The 26,623-nt window shown below is 43.8% G+C and overlaps 1 protein-coding gene across 1 annotated transcript; it reads right to left on the reverse strand.

Moving 5' to 3' along the window:
- On the reverse strand, nucleotides 1–26,623 carry RAB12 (RAB12, member RAS oncogene family). Its single transcript, XM_047090263.1, has 6 exons — nucleotides 26,113–26,623; nucleotides 11,246–11,306; nucleotides 4,714–4,852; nucleotides 3,362–3,451; nucleotides 2,642–2,746; nucleotides 1–1,223 (listed from the first exon to the last, which is right to left on the reverse strand). The coding sequence occupies exons 1-6, from the start codon at nucleotides 26,621–26,623 to the stop codon at nucleotides 1,110–1,112; spliced, it is 1,020 nt and encodes a 339-aa protein (XP_046946219.1). The 3' UTR covers nucleotides 1–1,109.

Consider the following 26,623-nt stretch of genomic DNA (forward strand, 5'->3'; position numbering starts at 1 on the left):
TCATTCATAAATACAAAATTTTATTTGCACTTCATTAGTGTAGAAAGACCACAATGCTTTTCATATCACAACACTCAAGACACGCCAAGTTATTCAAATACATAATTACTTATTTACCTTGACTAAACAAAACAGTGCAGTTTAATAAAAGATATACCAAAGGTAGAGTTCACAAATCCATTATCAGACCAAAAAAAAAAGGAAAAAAGAAAAAAGAAACACAGTCTAGGCTTAATGGGAATAAGCTTCACCATAAAGGGGAGAAGTTTTACCATTACAAAGGTATAGAATGTTCAGGTAAATACATGTATGTTCTTTGATATAGTAAAATGTATCTCTTTAAAATTCCTTTAAACAGGATTTGTTTAGGACAGCAGCGTTGTTTTAAAATCTTCTTCTATAGTTTCAAAAACACTTCTTTCTTTATTGAATCTTTGTAGTTCTTAAAAGCACAGGGTATGTCCGTTAGGATACCATGAGAGGGATTCTGCGGCTGCAGGACCAAGTCGACCCCTACCCTCTAACCAGCGACACTCTACCGTGACATAACATCAATAAATAACCCTCGATGACGGCTAGGAACGCAACTTTGCCTGCGGCAGAAATACTCCCATACTTCAGAGATGCTACGGCTGGGGGGAAAGGTCTTGTGCATAAAGAAAAAGCACTTATGATAGCTTTTTTTTTTTTCCCAAAAAGTCTTTAGTTTTACAAATTTTCTTTAAAACAGTAAGCGAAGCACCACTTTCTTTCTTCTTATCAGAATATCTTCTGTCCTCCTAATATAATTAATGAGGACAATTATATTATTTATTTCAAGAAACATTATACCTTTCATTTCTCCCATTCTTCATATTAGAAGTACTATGCTTCCCAGTATATGTACACTAGAGGCTGGGATAATGGATGAAATGTAATAATTTGGAGGGAAATGTGGAATCGATAACCAAAACTTACCCAGGATTGCATATTTGCATATTTACAAGTTAGTGTGTAGCTCTGACTTGGATTACAAAGTGCGAAAGGAAATTGTCAAGATGATTGTAGTGCAGAAGAGAACATTTTCCCCTTTCCAGGAATCACTTCCACTTTGTCTCCAAAGTAGCAAATCAACAGCATCGAACGTGTGGTCGAGGTGGAGGCAGTTCTGGTGGAATCTCGGGTTCTGGTTGTAATGAGAGGATACTATTGGACAACTCGTTCCTTAAAATATCCAGAGGCATCTTAAGGATAAAGAAAAAAGACAAATGTATTTAACCATGCAGTGTGTATGTAAGTGCTCTGCAAATTATATAAGAAAACAAAGTATTTTTGTTTGTATTTTTTTAAAGTTTATGTATTTTGAGAGAGAGAGAGAGAGAGAGAGAGAGAGAGCGCGCGCGTACAAATGAGCTGGGAATGGGCAGAGCCTGATGTGGGGCTCGATCTCTGGAACTGTGAGATCATGACCTGAGCCAAAATCAAGAAGCAGATGCTCAACCGACCGAGCCATCCAGGCTCCCCAGAACAAAGTATTTTTATATAAAGATCTCCAATCATCAAAGTTTAATTAGATGTTCAAATATAAAGGCAAAAAGTGAAAACCAGGTTCAGGATACTTCGTGTCACGGCACTAACACTCCCCAGCTTACATCATACCCTGTGGTAAAAGAAACCAGATGGATCTCATAAACATATTTTCCCAGAACCTAGTAATAATGGAAACTTAATGCATTAATACAGAAAAAAAAATGGTTCTGCATTTGACTATGGTTTCTTTCACTAAAGAAAAAACTTCTCTTGGCAATTATATAAACAATGATTTTATTTATTTAATTAATTAAAATGGTTATATTTATTTTTGAGACGGAGAGAGACAGAGCATGAGCGGGGGATGGGCAGAGAGAGAGAGAGAGAGAGAGAGAGAGAGAGAGAGAGACACAGAATCCGAAGTAGGCTCCAGGTTCTGAGGTGTCAGCACAGAGCCCGACGCGGAGCCCAATCGTCAACTGCAAGATCGTGACCTGAGCCAAAGTCGGATGCTCAACCAACTGAGCCACCTAGGCGCCCCTAAACAATCATTTTATTAGAAGCTTCTGAATTATGCTTGAACTAGTAGATTATATGTAGTAATAGCATATACACTTAATACTAAACAAATCTTTGACTGTAAGCCTACAAATGCTTGAAGAAATTGGTGTTCAATGAAGCTATCTAGCAATTTTTCTGCAACTGAGCATCACGGAAGGCCTGAGTAATGGAATCATTATGCTGGGGAGCATAGCACTGAGGGGGAGGCAGGGCCCAGGGCTTTCTCCTCCCCGAGACACCCACAAGCTCCAGGAGGTCCCCACTGTCTTTATCTAATTCTTGTGGGAAAATGGGAAAAAAAGGAAAGCAAATGTCACATAAACATGGCACACCGTTACACCTGCTCCAGTCACTTCACCAAACCACGTTTAGGGTTCAGCCAACCTGGGCACCACACTGGACACGGAGAGGCCCTGGGCAGAACACGGTTGTCACCACAGCTGGATGCCTCCAGCCGAGTTAACCACCTCACCTGGTTCTCCAGCCCCCGAATAACTACCCTAACTGCCCTCTCTAAAACATCACAGAGGGAACAAAGAATTTCAGATGAAATATTTTCTGGATATTTTACCTTTTTCAGAATGTCATCAACCAGCTTCAGAAATATTTCGTCCACGTTGAAGTTGTCCTTGGCACTTGCTTCACAGAACCGCATCCCAGTTATCTGCTGTGCGAACTAAGAATACAGATTCATTTTTTCCTGTGTGGGGTGCAGTGTGGTCTCGTGTGTGGCCAGGTGGCCTGGGACTGGGGGAATCACAGCTTTTTGGGCTCCCTCTTTCAGGGAGGGGCGGACCAGAAGGTTTGTGAAGCCCCGTTTTAGCTCAGAGTCCACTGTGCCCCAAACCCCTACATGATAAGTTAACAACACGAAACAAAATCCCTGACGTGATGACGTGATGACGTGATGCTGGGACCTTCAAGTCGAATTACTTGCCCAAGTTTCTAAAACTGCAATGCATCTGACATTCAAAATGTGAGTATCACCGATTCCCTAAGGAAGGTTATATAATACATGAGAGTAAATCATGAAAGCAATTTTACGGCTTAGGAAACGTTTCTCTGTAGCAAATGTCAGAACAGATAATAATGCAGTGTATACTGATGCGGACAATCCTCTCCCCACTTCGAAATGCTTTCTAAAGCCTCCTGCTCCTTCCAATCCAAACAACTGAGAAGAATGTGACTGTGTTGTTTCATAATTTAAAGAAATTATTTAAAGACAAAAAGTCTATCCACTGCTAAATGCAGTGTGGACAGTGATGTCCCTTCTGCTCCCCACATCTCTCACCTTCTCTCCCTGCTGCCTGGTGATTTCTCGGTCAGTTTCACAGTCCAGCTTATTTCCAACTAGGAGAAGTTCTGCATCCTCTGAGGCATACTGTGGAATTTTAAAAGAAGCTCCATTTCAACGATGGGCAGCCATACACGGACAGGAAACGTAAGCCAACCTGCTCTGTTGCCACCATTACCTGTTCATCCCCTCCCCAAATCTCTGAGCAGCTACCCTGTCCTAGGCAGGACTGGTTCAGGTGGGGTCTAAGACGTCCTCACAGGGCTCAGGGCTTTAGAAAGCGATGGGGTAACAGGCATTAGGAACCACAACCTTCTGAGCCTTTGACCAGTAATTTCTAAGAATCTCTTCTAAGGAAATGGCTCACAAAACAGGCACAGCTCTATGCTTAAGATGGTCATCAACTGAAGAGAATCCGACAAAACAGATGGGGAATGAAATAAGTCAAGGTACATAAAAAGAATGCAGCCATTAAAAAAACAAAACAAAACAAAACTACCCATGCTTCAGAAGAACATTAATAGGACAGGAAGGCTGGCCTGACAGAATATTCAGGGAAATAAGCAGGCTGTAAAACTACATGGAATATGGATTCAATTTGGTTTTTCAGAATGGTGAAACTTTTTTTTTTTTTTTTTTTTTTTTAAGAGAGAGGGAGTAAGCAGGGGAGAGGAGCAGAGGGGGAGAGAGAACCTTAAGCAGGCTCCACGCTCAGTGTGGAGCCCAACGTGGGGCTCATGACCTGGGATCACGGCCTGAGCCGAAATCAAGAGCCAGATGCTCAACTGACTGAGCCACCCAGGCGCCCCCAAACTATACATTTTTAAATTTACTTTCATGTTTGATTCCCCGAATTTTCTATTGTGACAGGTATCATTAATCCCACAATCAGGAAAAAAAAAAGTTAAGCTACAGTTCTAAGTTTTCAAAAAATACAGGTACGGTAGGACCTCTCTTCAAAAAAGACTAAAGTCTCTTGAACAACTCATTTAATTTTGCATATTCTACACAATTACTTGACACAGGTTTGCAGCAAAGGCACCTGAATGGTGTGACGTTGGCCTAGTTACTCCAGGGTCTCCGTCTCCTTATCAGACAGTGATGTATGGGTAGCGGGACAGTGCCCACCTGACGAGGCTGGTGCGGAGCGAGCGTGGGAAATACTCAAGAAACAACAGCACTTAAAGAGGTACGCGGCAAGAGTCAAGTATGAAAGAGGGGAGAGCATTAGATCTCAAGACCCCAGCAGATTCACAAACTGAGTACCTAATGGGGCCCTGAGGCTTGAGGTCATTGCCTTTCAGTCTACGGGGTTCACCTAGGTTCTCAGAGGAAAACAAAACACCTACCTTATCGATCATCTTCATCCATTTTGGCAAATCGTCAAAAGTCTCCTTCTTAGTGATATCATATACTAGTATGATCCCCTTGGCACTTCTGTAATAAGCTGAGGTAATGCTGTTGAATCTCTCCTGCCCTGCTGTGTCCCTAAGAAACAGCAAAAATCAGCTCCCAAACAATAACCAGAGGGAGCAACTGCACCTTCCAAAGCAAAAGGGAGGCTCTTCCCCACCCCTCTGCAGGCTGACTCTAGTCCCATCCATGCACATGCATCATTATTAGTGGTGAGGAGAGGAAGTTTTTCTGAGTTAGTTACATTCAGACAAAAACAGAAGTCCCAACTTGTCTCAAACCGAGGTTTTAAAAATAAGAAAAACAATGTGTAAAATGACAGAAAGAGCTACATCCTCTTCAAACCCTCTTGCTTTTTAAAAGTGATCTCTGTGCCCTGTGTGGGGCTCGAACTCACAACCCTAAGATCAAGAGTGGCGTGCTTTACCAACTGAGCCAACCAGGTGCCCCTGCAAACTCTTCTAACCGGCATCAATGGTTGTATCTGATTTTGTAGAGAAGCTGACCGAGAGTCCATCACTAGTGAAAAATATCATAAACTCAGGGTAGTTATTTTCTTAATCCTTCTAAAACAGAACAAGGGGTCAAAGGGGAAGGCAGGAGACATCAAATAGGTTTGTAATACAATAAAGCTCGTTATTGCCTGCTACTAAAGCTAAAAGTTGTATTTATTCTCCAGGCTGAAGTCGATCATTTCAACATAAAGGATGATGTAAGCTTACTAATAGCGTATAGCAGCTGGCTGAGACATATTTTCTCCATCTAATAAGCCAAGAAACTGCTAAAAACCATCATGTATTTATGAATGAGCCCGACACAGCAGGGCTTCTGATGGGGAGACGAATGTCTTTAAAGACAATCCATAATTTAGCTTTTCCCAAAGAACCTGAACTCACAGCATACTCCTGGGGGTCACGTGAGACAGGCGGGTCATGGTGTACCAAGACGGGGGCAATGCAGCGAACAAACAAGGTTCTTCACTGCAGGGCCATTCAAGGCCTCCACGTGAGTTTGAGAGGTGGTGAGAACGTGCAGATTTTCCCAAATGCAACTGATCAAAGACTACTTCCCTTCAGGTGCGCTTTGTGGGGCTGTATCCCTAAAATACTCTTTGGCAACGGGGTTGTAATTTATGGCTTTGTTCAGACTGGCTTTGCCACCAAATTAGTTCCCATTAGCAATGGCGTTATCATGCCAAATAAACAAAAGAGCTTGTTGGCAAATTCATTTTCGCATGAAGCAAAGCCGTGTGCTTTGTTCCAGAGGATATAAGAATCCCCTGCTGCTTCTGACTGGAAGGCCCAAGAGGGCCAAGGCTGGTCTGTTTCTGTCCAGCAGGGTCCGGCAGAATGCCTGGTCCACAGCGGGCCATCAGTAAGCCTATGCTGAACAAAAGGTTACCGATTTAAAGTGTCGACGCTGACGCCACTTCAAGGCAAAATAAACTTTATTTTTTGACCGAGAAATGCCAAACAAAACTGGAAAATTGAATAGGATAGATGGGGACTGAATTCTTCAAGATTCCTAAGAAACCCTGAAGACCACACTAATAGGCACTGCACCTTGAAGGGAAGTGAGAAGGAACGGGTTCAGATACCATTTCATTTACATGAGGAATCAATGAATACAATTCTTTCTGGAATCCTACATATATAGGGGTATAATTAATACTTATGAATCAACAAAGAGTTCAGTCTTTCACGGCATGGTTTTCCCAGTCTATCACAGTTATGACTTGATCAAATTAGGCCTTTTTGTCTTTTAAAAAACACATTTTTCTACTGTGAAAAGTAGAATTGTTAAACCAATATAGCTACACCACAAATTTAAGCAATTAGATTTAAGACCTTCAAGGAACATTTTGGGAATTATGTAGTTTAATAAGCCTTTACTCTAAGCAACTTTAATCTGGCTATTGAGTGTAACTCAGCTGACATTAATTTCTATAGACATTCAATGAATTAGAGTCTAGACAGTGGGGGCTCAAAACCAGTGAAATTAGAGATAACAGACAACAATAAAAAATTACTTTTATTTAAGGTGGTAAGAAGACTTGGCATGAAATCTACTCTCTTTAAATTTAAAGAGTTTTGGGTATAAAATATAGTATTGTTATCTACAGGCACAATGTTGTACAGAAGTTTCTAGAGGTTTTAATAAAAAAACTAACAGTTGAAGAATAGGAAGAGTAAAGGGCATTTTTGTTTTTCACCTTTTGAGAGAGAGAGAGAAAGAGAGACAGAGGGAGGGAGAGAGTGAGGAAGAGAGAAGATGCACACATGTGGGGGAGAGGGAGGAAGAGGGAGGGAAGGAGAGGGAGGGGAAGCAAGAATCCTAAGCAGACTCCAAGCCCAGTGTGGGCCCAACATGGGGCTCCATCTCACAATGGTGAGATCATGACCTGAGATGAAACTAAGAGTTGGACGCTTAACCAACCGAGCCACTTGGCCGCCCCTAAAGGGCATTTTTCATAGTTAAAAACACCTGTTGCCTGAGCACAGTTAGCAATGTTCAAAACATTAAGAAATTAGCAGTCTCTGCTGGCTTTAAGTCAGACACAAAAAAGAGGGCAGACCTCAAAATGCAAAATCTGAGGCAATCATTCCAACACAAGTAAACGAACCAGTAAGTTCATTTACAAAAACCCCAATGAGGAAACATTCATCAGTTCACCACTCCCATTTAATGTCATTCCTTAAATTCCATCTTTTGCCTAGCTCTGAATGCTTGAGGTAGAAAAGCACCTTCCTTTGAGAGACTGTTCCGTATTTCCAAAATATGTGGCTTGTACAAATTTGTTTTCTTTTCCTCTCAAGCTCCTTTGCTTATTTTCCCTGCTAAATTGTCTGTACCACATATGGTCACAGAATAGGGAAATAAAATGCCAACGCAGTTCAACAAGAACTTATTACATACCCACTCTGTACCAGTACCATAAAAATCCCACACAAGTTCCTGCTTCTCAAAACCGCACATGCTAATAAGACACCAATGCACTGATCGTGCTTTTATCTTTCTGTGAAGATGCAGAATCCTACTATTTCCCCTCTTTATCTCCATAAACCCGAGTTTTCATTACAATGATAAAGAGCAGATTTCTCGACATTTACAGTGTATTATTGCAGGGAAAATTGTCACCTGCTGCAGCAGGAATATGAGGTGATCATTTCCCTCTCTGCTTTTGGTGCAAACTGAAAGATTCCTGCAATTCTGTTTCCCCAGTTTCGTAATACAACTGTGCTTTGAAAATTCAAAGATTCTTACTTGTTGTATTTAATATATCCACTTAAAGATGTAATTAGGAATTTGCAGGGCAAGGTCCTGCAATGTGCATGAAATGTCCCATCTCTTCCAAGCAGAGGATGAAAAACGAGCCTGATGTTGACATAAGAATGCTGGCAAGATAGACAGGGATGATTCATTTTAATTCTGCTTGCCTAAAGGTAGGAGACAAACGTCATAGTTCCAAAGTCCATTTCGACACAAGAACTCTAAGTCCCTGTGTATGATCTTCAGGATGGCATTCGGCATTCGAATGTAAATTCATGAACCTATATTCTAGTCGACACATTTTATTTTAGCTACACTTATGTAAAGGTCTTTTACACACACATGAAGAAACATTTTAGATGCAGAGATGAGAAAATGGTCCTTTTTCTGACCACGGATAATCAAGGAACTGAAAAACGTGGCCATGACATAAAAACGTGGCATGAAAGTGTGACGATGTCATCCGTAGATTTTGGTAACTTACACTTTTAGGAACCTACGGTTAATATTTTCTCAGATGGAAATCGTCACGAAAAAATGCACTTCTTCCAATCAGACCTCTATGAAAATCGACTGGGAATGTCCATGGACTGACATTCTAGAAAATCAGAGCACAGCTATTATTAGCAGAGCACAGGCTACTGAGGCTCTTTGAAGAGCCCTCTCCAACTACACTGGCTCCTCCTGGGCCCTCAACTGTGACAGTAAAGTGGTGACAGCATGCCCGCGACAAAGCAGACATGACAGCAAGAGTACAAGCACCGCTTCTAACTCTGAAGTAACTCGTGTTATTACTTTAAATCGTGAAACACGACTCCAATACTTCCTTTCTATCTACTGCCTAACAACGAAGAAAATGTTTAATCCTTTATGTAAAAAGCTTCAGAAGACAACAATCTTACTTAGAGTGTTGTGTGATTTGTGGATACGTTATTCACTGTTGAAAACCCCTTTGGGAAAAGAGAAGTCCTTCCTTCCTCACGGACTCATTGGGATATTCCCTGTGTGAAACCTGTAATCAACCTTTAAATACACTCACTGAACCTCATTTTCCTCCCTCAGTTAATAATCTTCGAAAGAGTCAAGGAGAAGCAGAGGAGTGGCTCTGGGAAACGTGGTCACATCCAAAAGAAACGTGGTTCCTGGGTGTCCTGTACATTTCCCGAACTGCACCCTCTCGCTTTTCCCCGCAGGGTGGGGCGAGTAAGGTGAAGCCCTCTCAGATCAGATTCAAAGGCGCCGTGGTGAAATTCCAGAAGTACCCAATGTCAGCAAGCACAGAGTCTTAGTGGGCTGAGTTCCAGGGAGGCACAGGACATCTGGACATACTTTTCACAGGTCAGATTACTACTGCCTGAGATGAAAACTGAAATATTAATACAGTAATTAAGGTATGTCTTTTTACATAGGCCCTGAGTTCATCCCTTAAGACACTGCTGTCATTCAGTAAGCAAGCTTCAGACATTCTAATATTAGCCACATAAGCCTTTATTCAGGATAAAGTATCCTTCAAAAAGTATCTCCCCCACACGTGCTAGGTACAGAGGTAAACATACTCTGGATGATTTTTTTGTTTTTTTTAAACTAGGCTTCATGCCCAGCACCGGCTTGAACTCACCACCCTGAGATCAAGACCTGAACTGAAGATTCGGAGCTTAACCGACTTAGCCACCCAGGCACCCCCTGGATGATCCTTTTAATAACAGTCTTTTACCTTGAGAAACTTAACAGAAGACCATGGGGGACGGGAAGGAAAAAAAGTTAGAGAGGGAGAGAGCCAAACCATAAGAGACTCTTAACAACTGAAAATAAACTGAGGTTGATGGGGGGTGGGAGGGAGAGGAGGGCAGGTGATGGGCATTGAGGAGGGCACCTGTTGGGATGAGCACTGGGTGCTGTATGGAAACCAATTTGACAATAAATTTCGTATTAAAAAAAATAGGGATTGCAAAAAAAAACCCCAAAAAAACAAAAAAAAAATGGTCTTTACCTTAGAGAGCTTACAATCAGAAACAACAGCACGTGTGAAAGATCCTCTGTTAGCTCCAGAGTTCAAAAAATGGGCAGCAACGTACAAAGTTTGTGGACTTTCCAATCAAGGGCTAATAAAATATATCCACGTTTTTTGTCATCAAGTATTTAGACAAGACTGTTCATGTTTCGAAATCAAGCCAATAACCCCCAAACCCAAACCGGCCTTGAAGTGGGGGAGAGTCGCAGGAGACCAAACGAAGACATTACCTGGGACGCCTCCAGGAGGCGGCAGTGCGCTCGGCTGCAGCCGGGCCCCACCCAGGGCACGGGTGAAGGATGAAGGCATGGCACTAACACTCAAGCATTAGGTGACCGATGATGCCACAGATGAGGCAGCAAGTAACGCGGATGAAAAGCAAACACACACATGGTGGACAAACACTCAGAGCTGAGCGGACCTGCAGAGGAGTTAGTAGGCTGAGTACACAGCAGCTGTGATGTTAAACACAAGAGGGCGGTCTCGAACCCCTCAGCGGTGCCACGTTTAAACCGCCACCAGATCCGCGCTGCACCCCGCAGGTCGGTCTCCCGGGGGAAGGGGGGGGGGGGGCGGACAGCTCCCGGCGCCGCACAGCTGCGACACGGCTGGCTCGGTCGCCCAGGCGTGGTGCCGCGACAAAGGGGCTTCTCTCCAGAAAGTGGCCGCGGATTCACACCCAGCTGGCACCAGTGGGGCTTACGTCACGTGCCGCCAGCCACGCGTCCAGGGGGAGCATGCGTGTAGCACGGCGGTGCTCATGCTCTGCCCGCCCTGGGCAGCCCCCCAACCGTCTACGGGGGATCTGCCTTGAAATTGCGCGCACCCGGTTAGGGGCGTGCTGGACTTTCCTTGCGGGCGATCAAATAGTAACTGGAAAAATGTGAAAACGCGCATTTGAGCAATCATCTAAGCGATGACAGTTTTGCTATTATGTCAAATGCTTTGAAAAGAGGCATCGAGGCTCAAATCATTAAAGTTAACAGTGTTCTTTCACCGCTCCCCATGTGCAAATGAAATATGAAATGGGCAGACATTTCTAAATTTCCTCATTGTTCATTTTATTTAAAGATGAGCAAAGGAGAGGAAAAGTAGGAGAGGCAAGCCAGCTTGAACAGTTAATTGTATTAGACAGGCGAACAGACTGTGAACACACATGGTGTTACTGGGTGCACATCCCCACTTACCAGATCTGTAATCTGATTTTCTTTCCTCTTAGCTCTACGGTTTTGATTTTAAAGTCAACACCTGTAAATAGAAAGAAAGAAAGAAAGAAAGAAAGAAAGAAAGAAAGAAAGAAAGAAAGAAAGAAAGAATAAAATGCAGTTTGCCATAAAAAAGAATCCTATGTGTATATTTTGTATCATTATCAGTAAGACAAAAAACCTGGTGTTACTAAATCCCAAAAGGAAAAGCAGAAGTCCACCAAAATCTATGATGCTCAGTCTATATTTCCACATACAAGTGTACAAAGTCAACTTGTGTTTTACAACGAAGTACCTACATAGCATTTGCTGATCGTAATATGATTTATTGCTATCACAGTTTAGCATAAAAGCCATTTAGAAATTAGCAATTACGTTAACAACTGAATGGCTTTAAAGAATGATATATTGGGGAGAATTCTTACAGGAAGTGCTGGAAACTTAATCTTGATTTCGAATAGCCTTAGTCTGGATTTAGAAATCACTGCATTGAACTCTGTAGCATTCACAAAGAAGTCAGTTAATATGTAAACATTACTTCTTTATCACATTGTGAATAGCATGGAACAGGAATTATTTTTAAAAAACTTACTCATAAAGTTTAACATTCTCAATTGTAATTTTGATTCATTTTAATTCTGAGCAAACCCTCATGTATCACTCACTATCCTTTCCTAATTCAGCCCTTAAAGCTTCAGCTGATTTTTTTAAACCAAATTTTCATTTGTATATGTAACCTTATACAGGTCTCAGTTATAGAAAACTTGTACATTTCCAAACAATATTTTTTTTTACACACTTTTTTAACTGAAAAAACAAATCAAAGGGACGCTCACTAAATTGGAGAGTCAGAATTACTCCCTACGGGAACCACTTCCTGCCTGTCTCAGGATCCGGCATCACAGTGCTGTCAGGCCTCTAATGGGCAGGGGCCCATGTCCTCCAGTGAGTGCTACAGGACAGCATGGGGGTAAGGACCCTACTCCCAGGCTCTCCAGCTCAGGGATTTGATGCAACACTGCAAAGTCAGATGATGTTCTCAAGGTGAAGTGAAAGACATGTGACTGCGTTTTATAATTAGCAACACACTGCAGACACCAGTGCAATACGAAAGACATGTTTACAACCTGGGGAGGGGGGCGGGGCACCAGCCCTTGGTCTGTACAACAAAGAGAAGTTGCAGGAATATAAACAGTCACAAGAGAACAAAGCTAGAGAAATACTCTGCATTTCAATTCTTAATCTCTTATACCAGACATAATTTCAAATGTCACTGAGAAAAAGCTGGTTAATTCAATTTCACTTTCAGTTCTGGAACCGATTTGCTCTTCAAAGTCAAATGACACTCTAAACCAGCCTAGAAACAGAAAGCATGTTTGTGCATTACCAGTATCTTCGGAGTTCCTGAATGACGCAACCACAGGGAAGAATGTAACTTAAAGTGATACTCTACAAGGCACAAAAAACAGCCTGGAGATATTTGCTAATAAATTCTGATTTTAAACAGGCACAGCTTAAAGACAAAACACTGGTCCTCCTGATATTAGCTAAAGTTAGGGCCTCCCCACGTTGCTCTGTGATGGCAAACTACAAGTCAAATTCATATTTTTGTCATGACTAGTATTCTACTTTACTTGTTTCCAGTTTGAGGTTTTGTTGTTGTTTTTTTTAAAGTTTCAGCTAAGGGGACTGTAACTTTTGTAAAACGTGTCACAGTGGCTGCTACTTTATTAAAAAGAATTGGCAGATGAAACTTCTTTTGTGAGCTCTGCTTCACATCAACTAAAAGAATCCCTTGAAACAGCCAGAGTCAATAATTTTTGTTTTGATTAGGCTGTTTTTGCTTAAGGATTATTCTGAACCCGAACATGTCAGACCCTTTCTACCTACTTGAACGATTTATACAACTTTCACAATCCTACACCAGGACTCTTTTGTAACTACCAAGTCTAATGAATAAGAGTAAAAGCTAAGGCTGTTAGTGTTCAAAATCAGGAAATAAGTGGTAATGTTATCATCATGTGATTATAAACAGGTTACTAATTTTAATAGGACAACAAAACAAAGATGAACCCACAGCGAACAGGATTAAGAGTCTGTTGAGCCAAGAAGACATCTATCTAGTTTCGGGCACATGGGTGGATTGGCTGGTTGAGCGTCCAACTTCCGTTCAGCTCATGATCTCATGGTTAGTGGGTGCCAGCCCTGTGTCAGGCTCTGTGCTGACAGCTCGGAGCCTGGAGCCTGCTTCGGATTCTGTGTCTCCCTCCCTCTCTGCCCCTCCCTTGCTCATGCTCTGTCTCTCAAAAATAAAAATAATGTAAAAAACAAACACACAAAAAAAGACTATCTAGTTCTAGTGAGTTGCTTAATGACAACTTCACTAACAACAGAAAAATAGTCTAAATCTAAAATCCCATTAAAATAGCCCCCTCTCTTAAATGCAATATCCTTTACCACATTTAACAGCCACTCAGTAGCTTGTAACAACTGGAAACTTACTCTAACTTATGGCTTGGAAACACATACTTGTATCAGAGTGTACAACCATTTCTAAGAACATTACATCAAGTCAAAAATCTCTTAAGGTTGTCTATCTTAAAAATTTGCATGCCACAGAAATTATAATGATCCTTAATGGAAGATATTAGGTCATCCGTAGCCTCAGATATTCAGTGATTCATTTTAGGAAAAATCAGCACAGAGCTGGCCTTGAGAAAGAGCTCCAGGGACCGAGGTTTATGAACAGGTAAGGGACAAAAAGAATGGCACGCCCATTTCCAGCCCTTGCTGAAAACCCAGTTTCCTACAGGTAACTTGACTACCAGGGGAAGCAATCAGCCCTACCTTGGTTGATGGGGACAGTCTCTGCCCTCAAAGGGCTTAGTCATACTGGCCTAAATCGACACCCCATGTGGTTGGCAAAGAAGTGCCTTTCTCTGCTGTTCTCTCTTCTTAGAGAACCTCCTTGTCTGCCCAGAAACCTCTGACAGCCCAGTTGATTCCCAATCTGAACCCGGCTGCCTGCCCCACAGTCCCATCTGTGTACGGTGTTCTTGGACCTGAACTTTCTCCTGGCCCTTATCACAACATTCCTTCTTTGCTGTTTGGTGTCTCCCTGAGGGCACAGTCATGCCTGACTACCTACAGCCTAGGACACTGCCTGGCACACAACAGCAACTGGGTAAATCTGATGAATGAAAGCCACCCTCTCTTCTCCATCAAATACTAGATACATAAGAAGAAATGCTGACTATTTTTGGGAAAAATTAAGGAAATTTATGACTGTTTAGCAAAAACAAAACAATAAAACTCACACAAAACACTTTAGAAGGAGAGGCAGATGTTCTGAGTGTCTGGTGCCCAGTACCCATAGGTCATTCCAGAAACAGAGTATTTCGTTTCTCCTACAATTCTTATTGTTGACAGTAAATCCTTAAAAGATGGGGCAGTCTTTTTAAAAAAAAAAAAATTTTTTTTTAACATTTATTCATTTTTGAGAGACAGAGACAGAGCATGAGTGGGGAAGGGGCAGAGAGAGAAGGAGACAGAGAATTGGAAGCAGGCTCCAGGCTCCGAGTTGTGAGCACAGAGCCCAACATGGGGCTCGAACTCACAAACCCCGAGATCATGACCTGAGCGGAAGTCAGACGCTCAACTGACTGAGCCACCCAGGCGCCCCGGGGCAGTCTTAATATGCTTATAACTTCTCCCTCCATACACCCACCCCAGGGGATTATTATGGTAATACTGGATTCAGTCACTTAGACAGGAAGTGGTCCACTAAGTGAATTACTCTAGCAAAAGCAGCTTACTTTTCTTGACGCTTGCTAATGCTATGAGAGTCTTTCAAAAAATATTTTAATCAGGGTGCCTGGGTGGCTCAGTTGGTGAAGCATCCGACTTTGGCTCAGGTCATGATCTCGAAGTTCATGGGTTCAAGTCCCGTGTCGGGCTCTGTGCTGACAGCCCAGTGCTGGGAGCCTGCTTCGGATTCTGGGTCTCCCTCTCTCTCTCTGCCCTGCCCCTGCTCATGCTCTGTCTCTCTCGCTCTCAAAAATAAACATTTAAAAAAAAATTTTTTTTAGTTTTTTAATCATAAAGAACACAGGTTATAGGGGTTATAATTCCTATAACAATGGGCACAGATGGCTCCATTTGAGTCACCACGTCTCCTTGATCTTGTTTTCTTTTTTAAATTTTTTTTAACGTTTATTTTTGAGAGAGAGAGAGAGAGAGAGCGCGCACGCAAGTAGGGGAGGGAGAGAAAGAGGGGAACCGAATCTGAAGCAGGCTCCAGGCTCTGAGCTATCTGCACAGATCCCCATGCGGGGCTTGAACTCACGAGCCACAAGATCATGACCTGAGCTGAAGTCGTATGCTCAACTGGCTGAGCCACCCAGACGCCCCTTGAGTCTTGTTTTCCTTTAATAACAATGATAGTGGACGTCTGTCAAATGCTCTGTGCTGACATGGGATCGATCCTACAGCAGCCCAGTGAAGTGAGCACTAGTGTCCTCCTTTTACCGAAGGAGACACCAGAGTGGAGACAGGATAAGGTATTTGGCTGTTAAGGTCATATCCCGTGCTAGCTAGCCGAGTGGCAGACCTTAGATTCAAATTTGTAACACTGCCCGCAATGAAAAGTTGTTATACTAAGAGTCAGATGCATGAAAACAAAAGGAAAGGTGTGAAATGTTCTGTGAATGACCCAGAACCACACTGATGGAGATGTTTAAAGAACAAAGCCTAACTTTACACTTGGTCTTCTCTGCATTTGTTTCCCATAGATCTTAGCAAATAGCATAAAGGACTGGCATAGGTACTGCTGATACGAATTCTAAGATCCCCTTAAGGCAAAACACTTCTAAAACATGACCGTATTTCTTCCTGCTGGGCCACAAGAGGTTACAAAAGTGAAAATGGCAAAAATAAACAGAAGCTTCTTTCTTCACATTCCTTTCCAGAAAAAAGCTAAATAAATAAAAGCAAAAATAACACCGTGGTCCACACCTGTGATTACAGCCGAATGGACTGCTCTTTTTCTTCTCTGCCCTGCTTCCCTCCCCCTCCTCAAAGATCTGATTTTTCTTTACCTAACACTTTTAGGACGTTGAAAGATTTCACAGACTTTGGAATTAAGTCTCAATTCAAACGGTGGCTGTCATGTTACGGACACTTCATAATAACTATCTTAAGTTCACACAGTGGCGTTTCTTCCAAGGACATAGATTCTATACAGGGTCATCCAATTTGGGACATGGTCTTTCTACTAAGGGGGAGGATTTTCAGTGTTTTCATGGCGCTGAGTGAGAAAGTAAATTAAGAAAGGAGTCAAAGTCACACAGAGGGAGGTACATTTAACGCTGGAAAACAAGTCACTTGAATGCATGTGGGGCCAGTCTTCTGCCTAAACACCACCGGCCAGGGAAGAGTACAACCTAAGTCCCCACAGGAAAGCACCACATAAAGAAAAGGATTCAGTAACATAGAGACTGAGTGCTATGACTATAAAACACTCTGATCGGCTCAGCAGTAGGGACTGTTAGGAAAACAGGAAAGTGATGGTAGGACATTAAAAAAATGTTTATCAGGCCTGAGGACATCAAGCATCCATCCTAAGAGTAAGATCTGCTTCTTCCTCCCACAAAGAAAGAGCACACTGCATCTCGCCATCCCTGACACACGCAGCATGAAGAGATGGCACTTGGCTGGACACCTGCACCACGAACTCCACGAGGCAGGGAGGAGTCCGAGGCGATCGCTTCAAAGGAGAGGCGGGGAGGGAACAGAGCGTGTGCCCCACAGAGCCCGTCAGAACCGGCAGGCGGCTGCATTTTCACGAAGTATATACATTTAGGAAAGCACTTCACAGAAAGGGTCTGTTCCCTTCGTAATAAAAAGATGAAGAACCCTTCTATGCTGCTTCCTACGCCTCAGGTACTATTCTAAGGGCTTTATGTCCATTAATTCACTGCAGTGTTTGCACTTGCCAGTTTTATGAGGCAGATATTATTGTCCCCATTCTACAGATGAAAACACTGAAGTCAGAGGGGCTAGGAGCTGCCCAGGGCCACTGAGCAGATGAGTATTAGAGCACCGATTTGAACCCTGCGGGTGGCTCCAGGCTACACTCTTACCTCACCGGGGCAGCCTCATCTGATAAGAAAAGGAGGGAAAGGCTGCAAGATATAAAGCTATCTTTCATGGTAAAAAAGTTCTGCATTGCTAAGGAAATATTTTTAAAAACTAAGTGAGGTCTGCTGGTGGCCTTGGACATGCTGTTCCTGCACCAGGAAGCCTTCCTGTGCTCCCTGGTTACAGACACACATGCCCCTCTCTCAAAAGGTGGGGACAACGTGCCTTGAGTCACGACAGGAAGAGAATACTGAGGGAGGGGAGGAGAATCTGAAAACAAACAAACAAACAAACAAAAAACAACCAAAACCTTAGACGATGAAAAGTGGATCAGTAGTATTTTCTTCATATGCAAAAAAACATTAACTTGACTACTATTCAGATTGGGTCCATAAAAATGCAGACACTGTCAGATGCATTTTGCCCTTTAGCCAGGTCATGTGTTTACATTTTGATTTTCATATTCACCTGTATACATTTCGGTATGTATCTCTAAAGGATAAAGATTCTTTCTTGGGACTGTTTCATCTATGAGACACTTTTTTTTGCATCTATGGTATAGATTAGGAGGAGATGGGAACATAATTGACATTTATAATTGTCCCTTCCAAGCCAGGTACCTAAGATATTTCATCTCCATTTATTCCCGCACGTGAGACGAGAAAAGCGTGTAAGTCCTTCTTATTTCTTTTCATGAGTGCGGAGACGGAGATTCAGTAGCTCACTAAAGACACACAGACAGCTTGTGGTAGAGGCAGGACTCACATCCGGGACCCTGTATCCACCTTTGAAATCACACCATTGGGGTGGGAGGCAGAGAACATTGTCTAGAAGGAGGAGTGGCCAAGGAGAAGGTGGAGTGCTTTCCTTTAGAAGTGAAAATTAAAAGTGAAAATTTGATTGTAGGTGTGATGGGTTAGCAGTCAGCCAGGAGGGGGGCTCTGGGTGCGGCATGCCTCAAGAGGGAGAGGAAGCACGTGAATGACAGAGCTCCTGGTTTACAGAGGCCTGTTCCATCACCGGGTCTCCGCTTAGAGGGTCCTGGATCCTAAATTAAGGTGGGCAAACCAGGAGAATTTGATTCATCAGTTACTTCCGCCAGAAGCCCGCTTGAGGTGGAAATAGAATCTGTTTGGTTTTAAAACGAAGAAGGCATTACATAAGCACCACAAACCAAACATTGGAGGCTGTCAGATTTGGAGGGGAAAAGGTTTTCAATGGAATCGAGTGTTCTATTCAGCTGGTGTGTTTTCTGGTTTTAAAGGATAAGGGGTTTTTGACAAACATAATCACATTCAATTAAGGGCACTATCTGAGGTCCGTAGTTTGGTTTTCCAAATGTCAAAGATGTGCGATAAAAGGACAAAAGGAGCATAATCAATTTCTTCCTCTGTTGAAGTACAACAGCATATAGCACTTTACCTCTTTTCTGAGGTTTTATTGTGGCTCTTTCCATGACTCACCTGCCCTTCTGAAAAAGGACAAGCCAGGTAAGGAGGTGTTAGCTTTGTGCCTTTAGAATAGCTAGCAGAATGGTGTCTTACAGAAAAACAAACAGCCTCCTGGATAACACCTACTGAGTGACTAGGCTATACGAAGCTACATTTTCTTTATAAATTCCAACAAATGCTTCATTAGAACAATGTATCTGGCACCCAAGGCTGGAGAATAATTTGGACTTAGCAGTTCTCAAAGGAACCTACTCTGCCTTCTGAAGCCAGTTCTAAGATCTGCTAACAGATTGCTCCTGGCAGATTCCACGCGGCTGGAGGGAGCGAGGCAATCTCTAAGAATCTGGATCTCTATCATGCATAATAAAACCTTTCTTCTTCAGTGCAGAACAGTGAAAGAAAGGCTGAACGCACTTAAGCCAGGTCTCTAAATAAATTTTTATTCAACCTGAACAACCAGACAACAACTAAATTTCCATATTTTCTTTGAAAGCTAACTATTCCACAAAAAGGGACGTACGTGCTCTGCACAAAGCCTATCCGTTTGCACTGAGTTCATTAAATAAATCAAGCTAATGACAATGCATAGCATCTGCTGGTATAAAAACGAAATGTTAACCATTCGCATCTGTTCCTTTCACACTGACATCTCCCTGAGTCATCGTGTTACATCATTTTGGCAGAGGAGTGAGACAGCACTGGAGAGGCTCGGTGTTGGGCTCTTGGGGTGGGAATTCTGGACAACTCTCCTAATTCTCTTCTAAGTGAAGCAATTAGGCAGATCAGCCATGGCATGGAAGACTGCATATGAGCACACAAGAGCAAAATAAAATACACCATTTGGAATTTTAATCCAGTATTAGATGCTCATTCTGGGATTTCCAGCAAAATGTCTGACCTGTTTCCAGAATGAAGTACAAGCAGCTTCCAAGCAATGGAAGCAGCCGTTCCATTGCTTCCAGGTAAAGCCGACCAGACCCCTGTGGGCTGCATTTGCTCCATCATGTCCCCTAACATTCAAGGCCAGACCCACAAGAGCCGCTTCTGCAGGGGACTTATGCCCACCTGTTTCCTGATAAAACGCAGCCACCTACCTGTACCACTAAGCTTCCCTGCCCATGGAACAAGCATCCTCAGTGCACCTTCATCTTAACTCTGGACAAAAGGGAGGAGTCTGGCAAAGAGAACACAGGGACCATGGCCAGTAACTGAGGGAAAACAGGCTTCAGTAAAGCACCATCATCTATGACCAGTCACTCTCAGGGGCCAGCCTGTGAAGTCTGATGTGTTGATGCGCAATGAGAAAAATGAAGAGTGGTGAGGTTCTCGGAACTAAATTCAAAGAACTTTTTAATCCTGATAGTCTGTCTTTCCTTCTTTCTTTTCTTTCTTTCTTCCTTCCTTCCTTCCCTTTCTACTGAAAAGCTGCTGACAGCAATTTAAAAAAATGTCTTTACCTGGCAAAGTAAAAGAACTGGCAATCCTAGGTTGGCTTCCAGCACTCTAGGGGAAATTTTACTGCCCAGGAAAATCAGAATTCTGTTCTAGACTGCCTTACTCCTACTTCTCCTCCTATATTCATATGTATGAATATATTTGGATATATATGAATATATTTTATACATATATATACGTATAAAATGTTGGAACATTTTAATAGATATGCAAAAGGCTGAAGATGCTCGAATGATCGAATATTTAGGTAAGAAATACAATTCTTAGAGCATACGTTAAAATCCAGAAGGCAAGTGACAAGTGATGATAGTGGCATAGTTTCAGAAAAGTCAATTTCATTGATACCATAGATCAATGACAGCACTATCTTCACAGGCCTGTAGGGGGCCTCGATTAAGTTGTGAAGGACTTCATGGTGTTTGATTTGGAGTCACAGAATTTTCACAAAGCAAAGTAACTTTAAATTTCCAAATAAGCTAAGGAACGGTTAGAAAGAACTCACTTGTAGTAGCAACCCTGGCCCTGATCACTTGCTGACCAGCTGTGACATGTGGGTAAGTTGCTTACCTCTCTGGGCCTTTGCCTCCTTATCTGTAAAATGGGGATACATTTCAGGATTGCTGTGAGGATTAGACAGTGTCCCTTTTGCTGGCACATAGTAAGTGCTCAACAAATAGTAGCTACTAGTAATAGAATGTTACATTTTATAAGCACAGACAACTAAATTACTTATCCAAAGTCACAAGCTGGTTACTGACACCTAACTCAAAAGCCCAGGTTCCTCATTCATATGCCAGTGTTTTCTCTAGAATCCACTGTTGCCGGTGTGGGGGTGAAGGTGGGTGAAATCATTTCAATTCAAAGTTAACAGTTTCCAACAGTTACATAGAAATAAAACAAGTGCTGAGATATATAAAATTTAATTGATTTGTTTCCTATATGTCAGATAGTTATAAATTTCTATAGCAGAACTTGTTTCTATTTCCTTAAACGTCAAAAAAACTCTACTGCACTTTTTAAAGGACCTGTCAGATTATGCTAGTTATATCAGATTAATTCAATTCCATGAGTACAAAATCCCACTTGAAAATAATACTCCAGGGGCGCCTGGGTGGCTCAGTCAGTTAAGCGGCCGACTTCGGCTCAGGTCATGATCTCACAATCTGTGAGTTCGAGCCCTGCATCAGGCTCTGTGCTGACGGCTCAGAGCCTGGAGCCTGTTTCAGATTCTGTGTCTCCCTCTCTCTGTGACCCTCCCCCGTTCATGCTCTGTCTCTCTCTGTCTCAAAAATAAAATAAACGTTAAAAAAAAAAAAAAGAAAATAATACTCCATCCTAGACAATTTGCATTAAATAAGTCAATTAGTAAATAGTCTTTCTAGCTTTTTATACCCTGGTGAACTTTGTGTTTTTGTTTTTTTTTTTTTAATTTTTTTTCAACGTTTATTTATTTTTGGGACAGAGAGAGACAGAGCATGAACGGGGGAGGGGCAGAGAGAGAGGGAGACACAGAATCGGAAACAGGCTCCAGGCTCTGAGCCATCAGCCCAGAGCCCGACGCGGGGCTCGAACTCACGGACCGCGAGATCGTGACCTGGCTGGCTGAAGTCGGACGCTTAACCGACTGCGCCACCCAGGCGCCCCAAACTTTGTGTTTTTTAAACCAGAAGAAAAAAAATCAACATTTGCTCATTTATAATTTTATGAAATCCCTTGGGATTTCAGCTACAATCTTATTTATTTCTTTAAAATTTTTTTCTTTATTTTAGAGAGAGAGAGAGAGAGAGAGAGGAGGGGCAGAGGGAGAGAGAGAATCTTGAGCTCACAGCCCGACACAAGGTTTGATCCCACGACTTCAGCGTCATGACATGAGCTGAAAGCAAGAGTTGGATGCTCAACCAACTGAGCCACACAGGCACCCCTCCACTACAATCTTTTATAAAAAGTTCAAGTGAACCTAATTCTCTGTAAAAAGGCACGCACGGAGCCACTCCTGTAGATTCTGAATTACATGAGTCCTTCACTTTAGTGACCCACCTGGGCTGGTGCATGCTCAGAGACTCTTCCCTGCCATGCTGTGGGGTACGGAGTCATGAGGAGCACACATCTGCAAGCCCAGACAGGGTAAGGGAAAGTCCTCGGTGGAAGAGGCTCTTTCTCTACGTGGATCCAATGTTACTACTGAAACTTGGAAAACTGGCCTCAGAAGCACAATTAGCTATGAGCTCACCGCTCAGACGTAGGCCTTCAGGTCAGGTGACCACAATTCCACACCACACCCAACACGACATTTAAACATCACTTTTCTTTGTGTGTGTTTCTGTTTTAAGTTTATTTATTTACTTGGGGAGAGAAAGAGACAGAGAGAGAAAGTGAGAGTGAGAGAGAGAGAGAGAGAGAGAGAGACAGCGCACTAGTGGAGGAGGGGGCAGAGAGAGAATCCCAAGCAGGCTCCTTTGTGTCAGTGCAGAGCCCGATGTGGGGCTCGACCCCACTAACTATGAGATCATGACCTGAACCAAATTCCCGAGCCAGATGCTTAATGGACTGAGCCACCCAGGAACCCCAAAATACCATTTTTCTAAGGCAACTTGCAGAATGAAGCATTCCGATTAGGAGGAAGCCTCCCAGACACAGCCCTCTTCTTAGGTTCCCCCACTGGAGGGGCTTCCACTGTGCTCCTTGAGTATTTCATACACATTTCCACCACTGCTCTTACTAACAGGGGCATCTTGCTCCCCACAGGCTCTGAGCCACTTCTGGACAGAGACGGTGTCCTGCTTACCACTGGGTAGCACAGTACCTCACACCCAGTAGGAGCTCAGTAAATGATCTGATAGCTGGAAGGAAAAAAAAACACAGGCAGGGATTGCAGGGGCAGGGGGCAGCTAGTTAGCATTCTTCAGCTGTCTTCATACTCTGGATCAGACCATAGGTTATCAACTTTCTGTGAACTTCCCACAATTATTAAAAACTTACCGAGTCAAGTACTATAGGCTATGTTTGGAAGAAACAAAAACCCAACTGCACAAGGAACCCTGTGGTGGTGGCAGCGTGGGAGACATGTGAAGTGTGTATATTTGTTTGTTAAGGGGACAGAGAACCAAACTGCCTGGTTTCCTTGCCTCCTGTTTCTTCATCATTCCCCAATAAATATCCTATGTAATCCTGCCAAATTAGTTTCGCTGTCTCCATGCCAATGCTGTATTCAGAGGCCTTTCCAGCTCTAGTTGCTATGGGATAAGGCCCATGCTCTTTAGCATGGCAGGCAAGGTCTGGAAGCTTCAAGCATTATTCCCAGGGTCCACTAATGAGTCTTTTCCAGAATGTGTCTGTGAGATGATGATTTATACTAAGAAATATATATTTGGTCTTTGTCCCCATTCCAGTCACAGAGCTCCTAGAACCCTTGGGCTTTTCTATGGAGAAAATTATAAAAGTATCTTTTGGTATGTTAATGAGGTGACTTCTAGACCGCTCCCAGAGGTGACTTTTAGAATGCTCCTCACCAAAAGATGGCGGCTGGTCAACAGAAGAACTAAGTGATTAGAAGGTTGGAACTTTTGTCCCCCACCCCAAGGAGGGAAAAGGGGATGGAGACTGAGCCCAATCACCACTGGCCAATGATTTAACCATGCCTGCATAATGAAGTCTCCATAAAACCCAAAAGCGCAGGTTCCAGCTTGGAGCTGGTGAACACGTGGATATTTGGGGAGAGTGTCATGCTCCGAGACCACATAAACACCGGGCCCCTTTCTGAATCACGTACTTTTATGACTCACTGGTAATCTAGTACACAGGAAGTTTCTCTGAGTTCTGTGAGCTGCTCTAGCAAATTAATCAAACCTAAGAAGGTGGTTGTGGGAGTCTCTGATCTATAGCTGGTCAGTCAGAAACACAAGTGAAAACCTGCACTTGTGATTGACCGTGAAGAAGGGGGCAGTTCTGCACAACTTATCTCTTAACCTGTGGGAGTGGGGGTGATGTTCCACTGTGGCCCCTGCTTAGAAAACCCTTCTTCACCCCTCCTCTTTCCCACTCTAAAGTACACTTTTGTCCATTTCCTAAACACCCCCTCCACCCACGCAAGCCCTCATCTAACCACCTATAATGCCTGTGCTGATTTCTCTTTATCACACGGTACAACCCTATCATCCCTCATTTTTATATAGTTTGAAGTGTGCAGCCATAAAACACTGATACTTCTGAATTGCTTTTAACTCTATTGACATCAGATACTAAAATAACCATGTGAAACCTCATTTGATTGTTCAGTTCTTCTACATGATCCAAGACTGGATATTTAAAACGGGTATAGTTATGTTACTGAATTTTAATATCATGGTCCCAAGGGCGTCATTTTAAAAACAAAGGGTACAGAGAGCACAAATATTTCTCAAATAATCTATTCCAAAAAAGCAGTAAGGGAAACACTTCTCAAAGGCAGAACAAAAAAGACAACATGAAATTTGGGGGGGCTAATTGTCCAATAAGACACTGAAAATGTAGTAATGTCTTGTTATAGGACATTTAAAAAATCAATTCATCCCCAAATTCTACTGTGGTGGGTACCACTAGTTACAAAGCTAAATATATGTATAAGTATGTGGGAAGATACTTTTAATTCTGTATTTCACATTTTAACACCTGCCAATGTTTCTTGGCCCTCTGGACCTCCTTGGGGAAATCCTGTATTGCCTATCACTGAAGATGACTGCCCTTTACTTTGAAGAATTACCTCATCTATGGGGTTCCCTAGCTTTGACTGCTTTAAGGGGTTTGCCACAGGAACAACTTCTACCCACACCAACCTGACCAACCTCAAGGCCAACTCCTGTAAATCCAACTTCGTTTAAAAAAAAAAAGAAAACAAAAGAAACAAAAAACTCCCCTGCAGTTTCGATTTTAGATCCTGAGGACAAAATACTTTCTGACCTGGAGAGTTACTGTATTTACATCACCGTTGTACTTCACCCACCGGGAGGACCCTGGCACACTTCTCCCCATTTCTTCAAGACCTAGGGTTACACGAGGTCATGAACAAGTACAGCTGAAGTCCCTCTGTCCCGCATTCACAGTTACTACAAGAAATTCAGTGTAGTTTTAGTCTTAATATTCTCCCCAGATCCTCCACAGGGAATTTCAAGCTTCATTATTTCAGCGCATCAGAAAATGGGAGTTCAAAATTAGAAAATAAGCCCTGGTTCTCACAAGGCACTGCTAAGGCACCAGAATTGGCTATAGATGACCCACTTTGGCTATCTGGCCAGAAGCACAGCTTCTGCACTGCCTGCCTGCTTCCCACATCGCATTACCTTTTTTCTTGGGTGAGTAATGTAAGGGGCAGGAGTTTCCGTGGAGAGATTCTCACAGTCCCTGAGAGCGGAACAGGACCAATGTATCACCCTGGTCTCATGACCGGCTCTTGGGGGGTGCGAGAGGGGACGCTGGTTCAATAACCAGCTCGGATCAGGGACGTGGGAGGGGCGTGAGGGGTCTGTGCCGGGCGAGGATGGAGGGCCTCGAGGCCCCAAGGGCAAGTGTGCGTGGAGACTACATGAAAATCTCGGCCTGGCTTTGGGAACAGGATGGAGGGGCTTCCACTGGGACCGCCCCTCCCCCTAGATTTCACCGAGAAGCCCATCCTCCAAATGCAAGGCCACCCAGCTGGAGAGGGAAAGGCTCACGGACGCGAAGAGAAATGAGGCCGGCAGGGCGCAGGGCACTAGCCCTGGGGACCGCGGGAGGGCAGAGTCTGCGGCGGAGGGGCCCAGCTGGGGTCTGGCCCAGCCCCGGCGCCCTTACCCACGGTGGACTTGCAGGCTTCGCAGAAGGTGTCGTCGGTGAAGCGCTCCATCAGGCTGGTCTTGCCCACGCCACGGGAGCCGATGATGATGACCTGCAGCTTGAAGTCGGCCGGCCTGGGGGGCTGCTTCCTCCGGCGAGCCTGGCCGCCCGACAGCGCCGGGGAGCCCGCGCCCAGGCCGCCGCCGCCCCCGGCCCGCCTCTGCAGCGCGGCGGCCGGATCCATGCACGCATACGGCTCCCGCTCGGCCCGCCGCCCGCCGCCGCCCGCTCCCGGGCCGCGCGCCCCGGGCCCCGGCGCCCCCTCGGCCTCCGCCGCGCGCCGGGAGTCGGCCCCGGGCTCGACGTCCGCCCGCTCTAGCGGCCCCGACAGCCCGCGGATTCCGCGCTGCAGCTGTGCCTCCGGCCGGTCCCCTGCGCCCGCGTCCAAGCCGCCGCCGCTGCCGCCGCCGCTGCCGCCGCCGGGAGAGGAGGAAGGGAAGCAGCTACTCCGCAGCAGCGGCAGCAGCAT

Source organism: Lynx rufus, unplaced genomic scaffold (genome assembly GCF_022079265.1).
Source record: "Lynx rufus isolate CCGP_SWC_20201006 ecotype Redwood Valley unplaced genomic scaffold, mLynRuf1.p SCAF_29, whole genome shotgun sequence".
NCBI lineage: Eukaryota > Metazoa > Chordata > Mammalia > Carnivora > Felidae > Lynx > Lynx rufus.

Excerpts from the sequence above, each read along its gene's own strand:
- RAB12 (XM_047090263.1), bottom strand. The coding sequence starts at position 26,623 with ATGCTGCTGCCGCTGCTGCGGAGTAGCTGCTTCCCTTCCTCCTCTCCC. Across the intron at positions 11,307-26,112 it reads AGCCTGCAAGTCCACCGTGG|GTGTTGACTTTAAAATCAAA; the intron begins GTAAGGGCGCCG and ends TTCTATTTACAG. Across the intron at positions 3,452-4,713 it reads GGATGAAGATGATCGATAAG|TATGCCTCAGAGGATGCAGA; the intron begins GTAGGTGTTTTG and ends AAAATTCCACAG.